The 17,884-nt window shown below is 34.2% G+C and overlaps 2 protein-coding genes and 1 long non-coding RNA gene across 4 annotated transcripts; 2 read left to right on the forward strand and 1 right to left on the reverse strand.

The window, feature by feature from the left end:
* Positions 1-802: 802 nt before the first annotated feature.
* LOC122580504 (protein NLP7-like) lies at positions 803-4,372 on the forward strand. Its single transcript, XM_043752781.1, has 5 exons — positions 803-1,106; positions 1,348-1,868; positions 2,113-2,160; positions 2,269-3,280; positions 3,381-4,372. Exons 1-5 carry the CDS (start codon positions 947-949, stop codon positions 4,061-4,063), a joined length of 2,424 nt encoding a protein of 807 aa, XP_043608716.1. The 5' UTR covers positions 803-946; the 3' UTR covers positions 4,064-4,372.
* On the reverse strand, positions 4,194-5,823 carry LOC122580505. 2 transcript variants are annotated; one of them, XR_006320806.1, is made up of 2 exons: positions 5,739-5,823; positions 4,194-4,479 (listed from the first exon to the last, which is right to left on the reverse strand). It is a non-coding gene; the product is annotated as an uncharacterized LOC122580505 (long non-coding RNA). The 2 variants fall into 2 exon arrangements; XR_006320807.1 differs by lacking the exon at positions 4,194-4,479 and adding an exon at positions 4,915-5,117.
* A 4,964-nt stretch (positions 5,824-10,787) lies between these two features.
* Positions 10,788-17,792, forward strand: LOC122610994. The gene is made up of 13 exons (XM_043783947.1): positions 10,788-10,866; positions 11,030-11,109; positions 13,583-13,641; positions 13,685-13,791; positions 14,719-15,206; positions 15,725-15,893; positions 16,012-16,192; positions 16,272-16,439; positions 16,517-16,681; positions 16,758-16,919; positions 17,009-17,170; positions 17,247-17,408; positions 17,495-17,792. Exons 1-13 carry the CDS (start codon positions 10,788-10,790, stop codon positions 17,697-17,699), a joined length of 2,187 nt encoding a protein of 728 aa, XP_043639882.1. The 3' UTR covers positions 17,700-17,792.
* Positions 17,793-17,884: the final 92 nt, after the last annotated feature.

Raw genomic sequence — 17,884 nt, forward strand, 5'->3', positions numbered from 1 at the left:
ACATGAAGGTCTCTCCCCATTTTGTACTTTTCTTTTTGGTGCAGAGCTTATGGAATAATAAATGAGACACACCATTGGTGTCTTAGTGAGGAGCACGTACACCTAATCCAACATGGACTTATTTGCGAAAACAGAAATATTACATTCTTGGAACAAACTAAATTGTATAGAAATATTGCTCAAAATCCATGTTATGGGTATTTTGAGTTTTCCGGCAAGTGTTGAATCTGAAATCTTTTTGTTAGAATTCGTGCGGAAATTAATTTTGAGAAGTTTGGTGGTGGTTTCGTGGTCTAATTCGAAGAAACGAGTGAGATGTCGACATTTTAAGTTTTCCGGCGAATTTTACGACGAAAGTCAACCGGAGAAGATGAAGATGATGACAACAGAAAAGTAAATTTCAGTTTTCGTCCCTGAACTTGTCATTTTTTGCAGTTTCAGTCCCTCACGTGTTTTGCACGTGTCCGACTTAACGGCTGAAACTTAACGACGTTTGGTGAGGGACGATGATTGAAAAAATCTGCTAACTTTAAGGTCAAAATTGTAATTTTTCACTTAAGGGACGAAAAGTAAAAAACGTGCCAACTTCAGAGACAAAAAGTGTAATTTACTTTTTTTTTTTTCTATCCATATTTTAAGCTTTTCCTTGGATTAATGGCTTGATGGGCGCTGTTTCTTATGCAGCGTGCTTAATACGAGTATATAATACTGTAATTATATTATATTATTAAAAGATCTTAATACAAGGATGAAAAGTGAAAACGACTTAAAGGGGTTGACTTGTAGATCTAGGAATAAAGTCGTCCATCCAGATCTGTTTATTTGTGGTAGATGGAGTAAACGCAACAACTCTGTTATAATATTAGTCGTTCAAAAAATTAAAACAAAAATATATGTTGTATGATTAGTTTTGTGTGGAAATGCTTCAGATCAGGTAACAGATAAGATGAAGAATAATTTATGTTTAGAACCACCGACTCGGCCTTTTTCCGGTGAGTCCAGATACCTTACCTCTCTTTGGGTTTCTGAAAGCGGAGGAGAATCCCGAGAGAAACAACAACAAGCAGCCTCTCCATCTGTTGACTCTCCTCTTTCCTCGATCTCCAGTTACGTTTCTTTTTTCTCTTTAGTATATATATGTATATGTATTATATATTATATACATCCTCAGTATATACAAAGTGCTTGGTGTGAGTACATACTTCTGATTTGATAATAAAATGACAGAGTAATACTAACTTGGCAAGTTTTAAGGCTATTACGGGAACTATAATGAAGTTTCTTTTTTGTAAGCTAGTTTGGGATTATTATTTGTATAATTAATTATCTTAATACTTCATATTTTAGGGTCGGGGCGGACAGCTGAAAATGGCGTCCTACATAATCAGAAAATAGTGGGCACGATTAAATCGGCACTAAAACATTTATCTTTCCGCGAGCAACGTGTTCTTGTTCAGTTTTGGTCGCCTCATGTCATTCCCATTCGGAAGCACCTAATATTACTTACAACCATAGATCAACCTTTTGGTCTTGGGGTAAAAGATGACCAAGGACTTATTTCGTATAGGAAGCACTCAGAGCGCAAGCCTTTTCTTGTGGATAAAAATCATCATGAAGAAGACCGCAGTCCTCCTGCTCGGGTGTTTAGGCGAGAATTGCCAGAGTGGACTTCTGATATACTAACTGATTACAACCCCGAACAATTTCCACTACATGATCATGCTATTAGTTGTAATCTCCATGGGTATCTGGCTTTACCTGTCTTTGATTCTACCACAAGGTTGTGTGTTGGTGTCCTTGAACTCTTGATGTCTTCGAAGTATACGAGTTTTGCCTACGAGGTTCAACAATTCCACATGGCGCTCAAGGTTGATTTTAACTATACACACTCTGTTATTTGTGTTAGACCACGTGGCTCAGCTACTGCGTATGATTTTTATTCTATAAATAACTTCTTTCTTTGCATCTATAAGTTTTATTTTATAAATGAATGCTTTCTTTACATCATATACTGTTATCGTACACATTTTCTCACTGCAAGAGAAAGGTAGAAACACATTCATATTGCAACCTTCTTTACATTTTACCTACTTGCAAATTGTTAATCTGCAGAACTCGGATCTAAGAACTCCCCAAGCATTTGATTGTCCTACTTTCAATGTGAGTTACGTTTTTTAACCAAGCCTTGCAATTTTCCCAAAGTTTCCCTAAAATGCACTATTTAATATGCTCTGAAATGCTTATGCTGAGACATGCCTTTGCATACAGGTTCACAATGAACACAAACAAATTGAGTCCAAAAAGGTTTTCAGCATTTTAGAAGATGTGTGCCGCCTTCAACGATTACCTCTTGCTCAGACATGGATTGTGTCCCCACCGAATACTTTTGTTTCCCATAAGAAAATACTAATGAAGAGCTGTAATAGTTTTGACACTACATGTTTTGGGGAAGTCTGTATGTCAAACGCTGCTCTACCATTTTATATTCAAGACATGGGCATGTGGCCTTTTCGGAAAGCATGTAGAGAACGGCACTTGGACAAGTCACAAGGGGTTGTCGGAAGAGCTCTATCATCCAGGGGCACATCATTTTGTGGAGATGTAACGAAACTTAGTGCAGAAGAGTACCCGCTAGTACATAATGCACGCATAAGTGGGTTAACGGGCTGCTTTGCAATATTTTTACATAGTGTTGAAAGCAATAACAACTATGTGTTAGAGTTTTTCCTCGAATTAGGCATGCATGATCATACATGCCTATCAAACATGCTGCAAACATTGAAACACAAAATCGAGGTAGCTTCTATTTTTGTACTTGGTGACACATCATCTATACAAGTCATTGGACCAGCTATGGAAGTCAGTGATCAATCTTTAAATATTGACCCTCATGATAACTCAATATTCTCAACGGCAACAACAAACACCAAGATATTTGAGATGGTTTCATCAGATTCAGAGTCAATCGTGGCAGATGTTGCAAATACCAATGTTGTTAATGTCCCCAACCAATTGACAACCATACAAAATCAGCCCAATAAATTTGGCATTACTAGTACCAACACCGAGAATTTGGTTGGAAATGAGATTATAAAAGACAAAGTTGATGTAGTCAAGCCTGGAGAGGGCATGCAGAAGACGAACAATACCATTACTCATGCAGGGGGGAAAAGCAACCGTTTAAAACAAGGCAGAAAACGTAAAATGGACACACTCACGATGGAAGCAGTAAAGCAACACCATGGAGAAACAATTGGTCAAGCAGCCAAGAGCCTTAAAGGCAAGCCCTCTTGCTTGTTCGTTGTTTTTTGTACCCATTCATTCTTGTGTTTATATTCATAATCATCCCTATATTTAGTCCATTTTTTTCCCTCTTTCAGTTAGCCGGTCTACATTAAAGCGCTTTTGTCGAACGCATAATATGCCCAATTGGCCACCGCCAAAGTACAACAAAACATCACGTTTTGGTATATCATTTCTTGTGTTCCTTCTGACAAAGGTTAAGCGATGGAGTTGTTCAAGTCAAAGGCATGGTTTTTCGGGCAAGTGGTGGAGTTGTGGCAAGCATCGCCTTATACCTTGTAAATCATATTCCATATACCAAGTAACATGCCTAATGGTATATTGGAAAAGGTGGAGGAATAAGATTCCAATCAGGCATGCAATGCAAAAAAAAGACCAGCCTGCTGTGTGCGAGAGCACATCAAAACCCGAATATACTGTTACAAACCCATGCTTGCATGCTGGCTGGCAGCTTACCGAGTCTAGCCTTGTTCTTGCATCACCAAAGCAGACTAATGTTTCAGATACAAAAAAGGTGACAGTGAAGGCAACTTTGAAAGATGATATGATAAAGTTCCCATTCCCAGCTTTATCTGGCTTAATGGAACTAAAAAATGAAGTGGCACGAAGATTTAGGTTAAAGAGTACAACATTTCGTCTTAAATACGAGGATGAAGACAATGACCTGATACTCCTTGCTTGCGACGCCGACTTACACACTCTTACAGGGTTTCCGAGTAGCAAAAGTACTATCAAACTAATCATCTTGGCCGATGATTAATATAAAAATATTTGCTACTTCCAGAACGGTGGTGTAGTGATGCAAGCTTGAAGTAGAAAGTTATCAGAGATCTGAAAACAAAACCATTCTTAAACGTCCACATTGTAGTACGCAATATCATGTCATCCAGTACCAAAGATACAATGTACCCTGATGCCTTATTAAACGTTTGTCAATATTCTGAAAACCATATTCCTTTTCAGGTTTTGCAGAACCTGAACTTTGCAACATTCCAATCCCACGAATTCAGTACTACATTAGTTGTGTATTTGAATTACAAATATTTATTGACCAACAGCATTTTATTCATGTATTTGAGCTTGAAAAGTTATTTTCTTGTGTTGCAGTCAATAAGCCCAAAATGTTGTTAATAGAAATCAGCTTCATAAATGTGATGTTTTCCATTTCCATTTTACCTAAAGAGAGAAGTGAAAATTGTTTCTTGTGAGATGCTTAACACAAAGATTGATTCCAATCAGTTGTTACCAGGATGGTAGAAATATCAAGTGATAATTTGCAAGAAGCGAATAAGCCATGAGATGTCAAGGATTTTAGATATTCAGGTTGATTATGGCACTGTGATTATGGGGTTGAGATTTTAAATCATTACATGGTGAATAACCCTCTATAATAGTAATACCATGTTAAATCATAGAAACCTGTCCATGAGTTTTCTGATTAAGCTTTCTGCTTTTATTTATCTATTTATTACGCAAGCACCAATGCACTATTTTACTGTAGCCACCATCTTGAATTCTTCGTGCAGTGTAATTCATTTATTTACTCAGTGAGTAATGCCAAAAAAATAAATAACAAATTCGGGTGAGTTTTTCTTAAGAAAATGATAGATATGATGAAAATATAATTTGAACTTGTGTCATCTTGAATGTAAGCAAAATCTAACAGAAATCAAGTCAGACATGCCGGTTATGTATCAGAAGAAAAAACAAATTGTCATGGTAAAAGAAATCGTGTTAACTTGAGTTTTAGAATTCATATCTATTAAACTTGGTGTCTAGTAAGACTTCAGTTCAAGCATAAGGCTATTCCCCCACTGCATAATTTTGAAAAATATTTAAGGTTAGAAAATTTTCAATAAGTACACTGTACATGGACATAAAAATAGTTGAATCCAAAGAATACTAGATACATTTTGTAGTTTTTCTTTAAAATTAAATGAAGTTCACTTAAGAGAGCACAAGGAGAGAAAATCAGCATTTTTATAAAACAAAAAGGCATGCTACATAAGTGTGGTTTCTAACAATGGGGGTGCTCTTGGGTGTCCTTAGGTGCCCTTAATTGTTCATGGATATCCTTTGCCATTGAAGCTTGTCCAAAACTAAAGATTTTTTGATGTATGTCCTTACTTAAGGGCACGCCCTTAGGCTATCTCCAATACTATTTTTTTTGTTTGTATATAGATGTAAGGATGTTTGTGTGGTTGAAGGTAAAACTAAAGGATTTTAAGGGTGTGCAATGATTTGTAAGGATATGATGTGGTAGCTCAAGGGCGCCTAAGGATGTCCTTAGCATTGGAAATAGCCTAAGTGAACGTTTAGGTAGTTGGGTGATGTTATTTTGTGCAACCATTACAATATTACATGACAAGCATACACATTATGAATTATGGCTAAATACATGAACACTAATATGAACAGAGTCTGAACAGACTTACCTTTTTTATGATGGTTAGAAGTGTCATATCCATAGAGCCATGAGTCGGGGCACATAACAGAATGGTATTTTCAACTGGACAAGCATACACTGTACATGGACATAAAAATAGTTGAATCCAAAGAATACTAGATAAATTTAGTAGTTTTTCTTTAAAATTAAATGAAGTTCACTTAAGAGGGCACAAGGAGAGAAAATCAGCATTTTTATAAAACAAAAAGGCATGTTACATAAATGTGATTTCTAACTTCTAAGTGAATGTTTAGGTAGTCGTGTGATGTTATTTTGTGCAACCATTACAATATTGCATGACAAACATACACATTATAAATTATGGCTAGATACATGAACACTAATATGAACAGAATCTGAACAGACTTGCCTTTTTTATGATGGTTAGAAGTGTCATATCCATACAGCCATGAGTCGGGGCACATAACAGAATGGTATTTTTAACTGGAGTTACTTAACCTTGCTGGCATTCTAGTGATGGCCACACAGCACAATCTAGAACCACAATACAATATTACAATGTCAGATTAGATGATTAACGAATAGAAGACAAATTACCACTTACATGGCTGAGATAATTCGGAGCATATCAGTTAAACCTGTGACTTTAACAGACATAATCCCATATCCAGTAACAAAAACAGGAAGAAAAAAACTTTCACGTATGTAAAAGAGGATGCATATTAGTCTATAGTTCAAAACTTAGCATTAGCTGCTTTTGGAGAATCCAAGTTTTAGAGGTGCCTTACAGATCTTATTAAAGAGTTGCTGGGAATAAAAAACCTATGACGGGTGTATTCTTAATCCAGAATGATCCTAAAATGTAATAAGCTTTACCAAAACTGCTATTGACCTATAGTATACAAGAAACTTTTAAAAACTAAAAAGTCTATTTAATGAAAGGAACCTATGAAAAACCATTACCTCCAATAAAGACATGAGTTTCCATTTTCCAAGTTATTTTAGTTATTAACTTGTTATTAGCTTTCTCCCTTGGACCCTTTCTCCAGTATTTTCATAATAAAGAGCACAAGGTTTTTGGTTTGTAGTGCAATTAAGCAAGTTGCAAAGAGGGGGACACAAATTGAGCAAGGGCGGCCACTTCGCGATACTATGCCAGTTCCATCTATAGGAGGTCATTCGAAAAACAGGTAAGCACATTATAAGTTTACCGATTAAGGAGGTCACTTGCTTCAAATGACAACTTTTTGTAGGTTCACTACATTAAATTAAAATATTAAAAGTTCATCATACACGATAGCAATTTTGGTATAGTTCATTACGTTTTTATGCTTGTAAACTTATAAAATTATTCAGACATATTGGACCCCAGAATGGATGTTGAATCATAACTAGATTCAAAAAGTAGTGTCAAACAAAGCACTCAAGAATGTTTTAACTTTTCAGAATTGACAACAAGGAAGTATCTAAAAGTTGAGTACATGCTCCATAGATTACATTCCTAACTTTAAATTATTATAAATCAAATATGCGAAAGCCGTAAAACATAACGAGACTTTAATTTCATTTGAAGTATTCCATTCGCCTTGTTTACTTCCAAGCCCTAGAGTTTTTGTGAAAAGTGAGTTTATATTCCCTAAACAATCTATGTTTTTTAATCTACATATAGGGGCGGATCCACATACACCCAAGAAGTGCAGTTGAATCCGTTGAACAAATTTCTTTTCTGTAACTCAAGTGTAATTTAAATTAAACTTTCATATTCTGTATCTCCGGCCTCTTGCCCTGTAACACACATATACTACATAGGGTAGCACTTCGGTGAGAACACTTTTAAAATAAGAACGGTGAGAACACTTAAAAACATCATTTTGATTCATTAAAACTCCATAAAACTAACGTAGTGCGTAACTAATTATCATTATCTAAGTGTTTAACAACACATCGATCCGTCAAAATCGAAAAAATCACGTTTTTTGTTGGATGCATCATTTTGATGAATATGCATCCAAGATGGATGCACAAAACAAAAAACATGATTTTCTCGATTTTGATAGGCCAATATGTTGTTAAACACTTAAATAATTATAATTAGTTATGCACTATGTCAGTTTTATGGACTTTCAATGCATCAAAATGTAGTTTTTAAGTGTTCTCACCGGTTCTTATTTTAAGACTGTTTTTATTTGATTGTCCCCATATATATATAAAAGTATATATGGGGACAATCAAATAAGAACAATCTTAAAATAAGAACCGGTGAGAACACTTAAAAACTACATTTTGATGCATTGAAAGTCCATGAAACTGACATAGTGCATAACTAATTATCATTATTTAAGTGTTTAACAACACATTGATTCATCAAAATCGAAAAAATCACGTTTTTTGTTGGATGCATCATTTTGATGAATATGCATCCATGATGGATGCACAAAACAAAAAACATGATTATTTCGATTTTGAAGGATGAATGTGTTGTTAAATACTTAAATAATGATAATTAGTTATGCAATATGTTAGTTTTATGGACTTTTTATGCATCAAAATGATGTTTTTAAGGTGTTCTCACCGTTCTTATTTTAAGAGTGGTTTTACCGGAGTGTTACCCATTATATATATATATGGTTCTCAACTGATCCTTTTCTATACACACACACATATATATAATCCGAAAATTTTGGATTTTCTAATGCAATTTATTCTGATGTCTATGTTGTCCATACATATATATATACATATAATAAAGAAATTTCGTTTTTTTTGTTTTTGTTTTAAGTGTTTAAAAAACGCCCACCGTATCTCAACCATTATTTTTTGGTATCTCGACCACAACTACTATTTGCAGCGATAGTCGCTGCAAATAGTGCGGGCCCCCTGTCTGTAATGGCAAATCCGGCAAAATAATAGCGGCCACTGTCAGTAATCGCTGCAAATAGTTGGATATGGACAAAACACCACCATTTGCAGCGATAATCCTTGCAAATAGTCTATTTGAATTACCAAAAGTCTGGTCGGGATACCAGCCGCCTTAAAAAAACATGCTTATTAAAAGAAAAATAAATTTTTTTGTACGGATGGGATTGTTATTAATACAACAAGGAGGTAGAGGTGGATTGGTTCAAGAAAAACCTCCGGCTAGATGGGGGTATTATTATTATGAATGAATTTCGCATAATTCATAGCAATTCTAAAGTGAAAATCCAACTACAGCAATGGATTTCATTTCAGTTATAAGACAATAAATTTTTAGAATAAAGAAAGAAAATTAAAAAAAGAAAGGATTTGTAAAAATAAAAAGAGACTAACTGAAGTGTCGGAGGAGCTGCAGAGGAGAGAAGGAGTACAATAACTGATCGGAAAGATTTATTTTCGCGCACCACCAGCAGAATCTCGAATTTTGTTTATAGAAACCTAGCTTTATTTTGACGCTAAATTTTGTTTTTATCTCTCTCTTCTTTCTTTTTTTTTTCCCCTTAAAATTTAATTCTATCTATGCTTCTATACTACTATATAGACATGCAAAATTACCATTTTACTCTTAATTAACTAACTTACACAATCATTCCATAATCTTTTAAAAAATATATTCACTATCACTAATTTCAAATATCATTGTATCAATTTCCTACCCCACTTAACCCTGATGCAATCACCATCCGTCGACGCCACCACATCGCAACTAATGTCATCGCTGCCGCATTACACTGGTACCATGCTCGTATATTTAAAAACTGTTGCTCTTTGTGCTTTCTCACATTCATTTTTATTTTAATGTATTTATTTAAGTGGGACCCTCAAAGAAAGTTGTGTCTAATTTGTCTTACTTAATAGTTAATATGGCACTTTCATAATTAATCCAAAACAACATAGCTACAGAACCGGGTCGGTTTGTATAGTGACCAGCTTGATTTGTATAGTAACCGGCTCGATTGGCTAAGTGTACACTTTCTGACTCTCAAAGTACAATTTCTAAAGCATTTAGAAACACACCCTACCTAGATACTATCTCTAACGCACAAAGTATACACACAAGGACATTAACAATTATTCGGAAACCACCGCCAACAACCACCCCACTTAACAACGGCGTTGGATCTGGTAACATCATTATGTTGAACAACCATCACCGATGCAACAGCCTTTAAGTGTATTCTCTAGCTTGGATCCGATTAAGATAACGTAAGCTAGATCCCTATTCCAAGCAAATGATACACACTTTTCCAACAAAAGAAGTAATTTTAATTGTTAATTTTTTTTAGTATTTTAAACAACTGTTAGATTATTTATTGTTAACGAAATTTAGATATGACAAAATGTTTGACCATCGTGGTTAATCGAACACCACTACTGTGGTTAAAGTCTCGTTTAATTTAATCTAATATAAGAGAAAACATTGCTATGCGTTTTTCCTCGTTTAGTGGGGTTATTAATTTTTAGAAATACTACACTATTAATTTACAAGTAAAATTTATGGTCACTAAACCAAGTAATATCAATTTATTTATTTTTTATTTTACTAACTAATCAATCCCGGAGAATTTAACTTAAATTTTTTTTAAAAAAAAATAATCTTAAAAAATAATATCATTTTTGTTATTTATATATTATAACCCGGTTTGAAGATATTAAATCGAATAAACACATTAATTTATATATATATATATATATAATATAAGTACTTATTACATTAACAAAACATTAAAAGACATTTCATGATATTATATAAATATTTGTACGTTGTTATGCGAAAGTTTTAAGGAGTGATTTTTTATATATAAAGTACAATTTTTTATAAATGTAATAAGCGTGTTGTTAGTGACAATCTTTATGGCTGTCATTATCATTTCTAAAAAACAATAATAAAAGATATAAAATAAAGTCTCAACCTATCCCCCCGCCCTATCGTCTTATTTGTTTGCCTTCTTCGTTTATGACTGGCTCCCAGGGGGAAACCTTTTCCCCGTGACATACACACATAGATATAAACCTATTGAACACACAAAACATAAATGCGTATAATTATGTTTACATGTAGTTAAATGTAAATATATGATTATGTTTAAATAAAACGAACATGGTATCCGCGCAATACGGTGGCAAGCCGGTGATGACAGTGGTGGCGACTTACGCATGTGTATATAACTTACACATGTGTAAGTCTCGTTGGAGATGATCGCTGTCACCGGAGGGTCATGGTGGTGGTCGGAGATGATCATGGTGGTGGTTGGCGGTGGCAGTCTCGCCGGAGAAGAAGAAAGAAGAAGGGAGTAAGTTAACTTACACATGTACTTTTTGTTTTGTTTTTAATGTCTGTAGGTTTGGATGAGTTGGTAAAACCTCGCTTCTTTGGAGACATAGCCAAGGGTTTAATTCTCACCCTTTTAATATGGTCAGAGGTCTCTTAAAGTCGCTCTCTTTGTTTTTAGATAAAAGTAAGGCTACATTTCATGAAAAAAGGGATGAATAATGTTTATTTTAATGTTTACGAATGATTTTTTACATAGGTCTTTTCAGTTTAATCGTTAATAATGGTTCTCACATTCTTGGTTATGTAATATAAATATTAAAGTAAAACAAATAGGATAAGATTTTTGACTATCGAATCATGATAAAAATGATGTAGTAGCTAGATGTGCACAATATATATATATGAGAAAAGTGAGTATGGGGTTGTTATGCATCCAACTTGGGTGAAAAACCCCTCACATAGCAATATTTTAATATTTTGAATAAGTGTTTGGCCTCCCATAATTTTTATGGTTTAAAAAAGGTATGTGAGGGGTTTTCACCAAACTTTATTGTCTAACAGCCTCATATTCCCTTCCCCCTATATATTTATAATATAATTAAAAGAGGGGGTTGGGGGTACACTTGGCACCCCTAATCCCCTTATTTTAGCCTAATACTCCATCCTTATTAATTCTTTATTTTTTTTAAATTTATTTAATAAAAATGATTTTTTTTTATTATTATCTATATATATATATACCACTTAAAAAAAGCTCACATATTCCCAACCCTAAAAAAAACGACGCCAAAAAAAAACAACCATCAATTACCAAAAAAGGTTTTTTTATTTATATAATTTGTTTATATTTAATCATTATTATTCATATTTAACATTGAATTCTTATATTATTATTATTGTTATTATTATTTCTTTTAATTTAGTTTGTTGTTCATTATAACTTCTTATTCAACAACAAAAAATAAAACCACATTATTTCACTTGAATATCTTAAGCCAACATATGTTAACTATCATCTACGACTCCGTGTTGTGCATGTGTAAATTGTTTCAGAGTGGAACAACCCGAAGAAAATCAAAACGTTTGAGATGGCCTTTGTTGATGAATTGGTATGTATTTTTCAAATTATATACTCTACACTTTTTGTATTCTCTTTTTGTTTAACTAAAATTTTTTTAAAAAAAAGTAAACTGAAATCAATATTTATATAGAGTTAATTTTCATATGTTTCTTTTTTAGCTTTTGTATTGATTAAGTTGTGATATTGGTCATACACTTTTTTGTTTCTCTTTTTATTTAACCAAAGTTGGAAAAAAAAAAGGTAAATTGGAATCAATATTTATATAGAGTTAATTTTCATATGTTTCTTCTTTAGCTTTCGTATTCTCTTCTTTACTACCCGTCCAATGGACGAGCCTGAGCACTAGTATATATATATATATATATATATATATTGATGCATGAAGATTTTGACAACGCACACTTTCAGCTGGTTAATTATTCGATAAAAATATCATATTAAATTCAATCATTTACTCAAATTAATTTTTACCATTATGGTTTGTCTTTACGTAACCATTGTTTTTTTTTGTTTTTTTGAACGGTAAATTTGGGCTTAGCGACATGCCTCTTCATATACTCAACTGCAATTCCATAGGAAACCCATTATAAGAAAACCACTGTCTCCATTCCTGGAAGCATTGCTCACACCAAGATTTGCACCCAAGATCTCTTGATCTTAGACTCCACCATATACCAATCCATCTATTGTTGAACGAGCATAGTGCCCGCGCGTTGCAGCGGCTAGAAAGTCGATGAGAGTGTGTAATAATTAGAGAAAATGGGGGAAATGAGGGTATATAAGGGTATTATGTTTAAGTAGGGGTATTTTGGGAAGAAAAAAAATGTTGAATTTAAAAAATTCAATACTCTTTATAAGAGAATATAGAAAATGAAGTGGTAAGCATCCATACTAATTAGATTCAAAAGGTCATTGGTTCCGATCTTGGCACCTACACTCTTTTAAAATTTGAAGATAACCATTGTTCTAGTGGGAATATAACTTAAACCTTTTGTATTTGGTTAGATGTACGCACTACTATCCAAATATTAAATGCAATTCCAGGTTTCGTTATACACAAAATTAAGGTATCCTGATGATACTCATTTTTATAATTAACAAATCTTCACCTGAATATCTTTTTGAAAGAAGGATAGAAACAATGTTGTTATAACAATATAACTCATGGAATATACGTATATCCATACGGATCGAAGTATTATACTCGTAGTATGTAAAATATAGGACTATATTTCAAGGGTACTTTTGCTCTATTTGAACCTCAAAAAGCTAGATATGACTTTTTTGCGTTTGTACGTGGACAGGACACCACTAGCTAGAAAGCATGTGAGCTTTGTCAAAAGTTTCTTTGACCCTCTTATTTGCCCCCCTCTTATTTGGCCCCCATATACAGTTCAATAATACCTCAACAGTATCGTGAACTTATATCAAGATTTAAACCATTATACATATGATCTATTGAAAATTCAAGTTCATATCGTTGATCTTCAAATACAAGCTAGAGTTTGTTAAAGATGACCTGTTCTACTATGAACTCCAGCAACTGGAAGGCCGTCAGCTCACTTGGAGACTCCCTCCAGCAATCTACAGCTATCACCTGTAAGAACTGATCAAACCATGGTCCAGTTCATAACAATTTTAGAAAGAAAAACAAAACAAAAAAGAAACATGTGTGTTTTATCTTTTGCAATCGTTTTCTTTCCCTCGATCTATCTTTGGATTCATCTCTAACATTTCTATTTCTTGATAGTAAGCCATTCATTTATAAATCCTCTGTCTCTGTCTCTCCCTCCCCAATAATATTTTTATTCAATTATTTGCCAAGACTTTTCCGATCACTATCAGTTATCGAACGGTAGAGCAACCACACTCGTCTTGGTCCTTTTCTCCAAGCTAGTTAACTAAGTCTTCTTTGGATGCTAGCTATGTATAGCTAGATTTCTAGTAGTACTTAATTTCATCCTAATTATATCCTCTCCATTGTTAATCTGCTATATATATGTTATATATATGTATATATATCTTGTATTCATCTCCTAGAAATTTGAGGTTTTGATTAGTCAACCGTAGCTATGATATCTGATTTAAGATCTTAGAATTTGAAGCACGTTTCTGTTTATATATGGAACACTATCATATCTTTAAAGAGTTGTAACAATACTTGTATAATTTGCATTGAACTAGAGTGAACTATTGACAATTCCTACATTTCTATTTTTAGTAATATCCCCCATTTACAAACGGGATTAGTTTCCTCGAATGTAATAAACTTTGAACGAATGTCTATTGTAGGAAATAACTAAAGTTGTGTGTATTGTATGTAAACAACTTTGAAATAATGTTTATTGTATGTAAGAATTTCGTTTCAACAAATTAAAATCTGACAAGTGGCACCTGTATATGGTTGTCACGTATGTTTTCTTACATACAATAAACATTTTTTCAAGTTACTTACATACAATACACATAACTTTAGTTTTTTCCTACTATAGACATTCGGTAAAAGATAGTTACATTCCTGGAAACTAATCCCTTTACAAACTTATATCATCACTGATTATATTTTACCATTTTTGTTTAAACTAACTATATACATACATATATACTCAAGTATTGTTGTTAGATTCGATCCGCTTCTTTCATTTTCCTAGCTGTTTAAACTTTAAACCCTTGCAGATATTTGTGCTCCTACAAGCGAAGAGCTGAAACAGAAGATCTATTCTCTATTTAGAAACATACAACCTGCTGATGGCGAAAATGCTCTTTTTGAGTTTTGGGGGGCACAAAAAGCTGGGAAGGCATATGTACTTACTATCACGGATCAGCCTTTTGGTCTCTTTGGGAACAATAAAGAGCTTCAGTTATACCATAATGCCAACTTGAAAAACAAATTATATGTTCATCCGGATAAGAAAGTAGCCTTTGGGCTTTCTGGCCATGCGTTTCTGACTTGTACATCTGTACAAACTCAGAACTTGCATTATTGGTACCCAGAAGATGAGCGTCCTCCGAGCGATGACGATGCTATTTTTTCTCGGATATGGGGATCCTTTGCCGTGCCTCTGATTGTAGATGAGCGATGTGTTGGTGTGCTTCAGTTTGTCATGGATACACCCAAGGATTCTTATGACAGTGATATTGATAAAGTATATAGAGCCCTTGAGGTATGCCTGGTCCTTGTCTATGTATTTTTTTCTCTCCATTCATATATAGTTAATGTATTATGTCACCGAGACTGCTGCATCCATTTATCCATCTGCTACCTTATACCCTGTGCATTACCAAAATCACTTTTTTGATATTCAATGATACTCTTTGTTTTGGTAAGTTGTTTCCTAGATAATAATCCTAAATAAGGTGAATGAATAATTATGATCACGATATGTCAGTGATAGTTTGATAGAAAAAATATCAAAACTTAGGTGATGTTTGGATTTGGGTTTATTAGCAAGATCAGTTGTTTGGTTAAGTTTAAGTGATTGGGTATAAAAGTTTGGATTCATATACAATTAAAAGGGTTTTTTCCATGGGTTTCCTGACAAAAGACCCACACTTTCCTTCACAGAATTAAAAATCCCAATCCTTACACATACTATGAACAAGATCCAGTGATAACAAATATTTACAAATCTTTTGATTCACTTCCAAAATGCTGGTTAATTTTGCAACTTCATCAATGCAGATGGAACGCCCAATCCAGAAAGCCAATTTGCAGACTCCAATCCAGAATGATGAACCAAAGACAATTAATAAAAAGATTCGCCGATCAAAGTCATTTAAGTATACCAAGTACTCTTGTCTTGTTCCACATTTCGGACTAACTAAGAACGCTGCTGCAGCCAAGCTTGGGTGTAAGCTTCATTTAGTTAGAAGCATGCATTTAATTCATTAAACTGGTTACAATCGGTTCAAGTATGTTGATGGAAATGTTAAAAATGTCATGACCTATATACTTCTCTCTCATTGTAGTAAAAAGAACTACCTTCAAGAGTGTTTGTAACAAGGTAAGGATTTATGAATGGCCACGGATACCGTGTACAAATCCTAAAACTCGAACAAGTACAGCGGCTGCTAGAAAGACTAGTTCTTCTCAAATCCCAGTTGCTCTGGAAGACAAGCTTGGATGTTCTGATGATTCGTCCTCGTACACGTAGGTCATTCAACACATCTACACTTGTTTGTTTTATGTTTTGGTTTTTGCTTATATGGTATTTCTTCTTCCTCTTTAGGAATACGGACACTTTTGAGTTGCCACATGAAAAAGCTACAAATGACAGAGCACCCATTCCAGAAACTCAAATCGATCAATTTGCTGCTAGCAAGACTAGGCTTTCTCAAATCCCTGCTGATACTCAGGAAGAAATAAACCACTGTCCTGATAACTGGTCCTTTAATATGTAGGTCATTCTAACCATTCACATTCATTTGATACTGGTTTTGGTTTATAGTTATGGTATTTCTTCTTCCACTGTAGGGACATGGACACTTCTGAGTTGCCATGTGAACAAACTAAACATGCCAGAACCTCTGTTCCTGAAACTCAAATCGATCAAATAGCTGATATCGAGACTAGGCCTTTACAAATCTCTGTTGGTATTCCAGAAGACAATGGCTTTCCTGATAACTGCTTCTCTGACATGTAGGTCCCGCTAGACATTCACATCATTTGATATTGGTTTTGGATTTTGTTTATGGTATTTCTTTTTCCTTTGTAGGTACATCGACTCTTTTGAGTTGCAATGCGAACAAACTATAAATGCCAGATTATCTGTTCCTGAAACTCAAATCTACCAAACAACTGCTAGTGAGACTAGGTTTTGTGATTACCCTGTTTATATGCAGAACACGACCAACCTTTCTGATAATTGGTACGACATGTAGGTCATTCAAAACATTCACATTCATTTGGATTTGGAATTGGTTTTGCTTTTGGTTCTTGTCTCAGGTATTTCTTCTTCCTTTGTAGGGACACGGTCACTTTTGAGCTGTCACGTGAACAAACTACAAATGCCAGAGCACCCATTCATGGAGCTCAAATCGATCAAATAGTTGCTAGTAAGACTAGCCCATCTCAAATCCCTGCTGATACTCTGGAAGACATAAATTCTGATAATTGCTTCTCTGACAAGTAGGTCTCTATAGACATTCACAGTCATTTGATTCTGGTTTTGTTTTTGTTTACGGTTTTTCTTCTTCCTTCGCAGGTACATGGACAATTCCACTTTTCAGTTGCTATGTGAACAAACTATAAAAGACAGATTATTTGTTCCTGAAACTCAAATCAATCCAACAGCTGCTAGTGAGATTAGGCCTTTTGAAGATCCTGTTTATGATCTGCAAAACACAACCAACTCATTTGATAATTGGTAAGACATGTAGGTCATTCAAAACATTCACATTCATTTGGATATGGTTTTGGTTCTTGTTTCAGGTATTCCTTATTCCTTTGTAGGGACATGAACATCATTCTTGAGGGGCTATGTGAACAAACTACAACTACCAGAGCCTCCGTTTCAGAAGCTCATATCAACCAGAATGCACCTGATGTAACTCGGAATATCGAGTTTGAACATCCAGGTGCTGATAAAATGAATTATCAAGGTAAGGTAGCTTTATTTTTGGAACATCTTGATCCGGTTGGCATTATTTTTATATAGTTATCTTGATAAATCAGAGGATATGCAAACAAGAGCTACAACTTTAGTTGCGTGTTAAACGAATTTTATATATATATTGTAAGTTGATATAAATTGGTATAGTCACTTAAGTCAAATCTAGAAATTTGATCCCCAAAATAGGTTGATCTGTGGCATTCAATTTCCAAATCATTCTGTTAAAGCTA

Source organism: Erigeron canadensis, chromosome 8 (assembly GCF_010389155.1).
Source record: "Erigeron canadensis isolate Cc75 chromosome 8, C_canadensis_v1, whole genome shotgun sequence".
Classification (NCBI taxonomy): Eukaryota; Viridiplantae; Streptophyta; class Magnoliopsida; order Asterales; family Asteraceae; genus Erigeron; species Erigeron canadensis.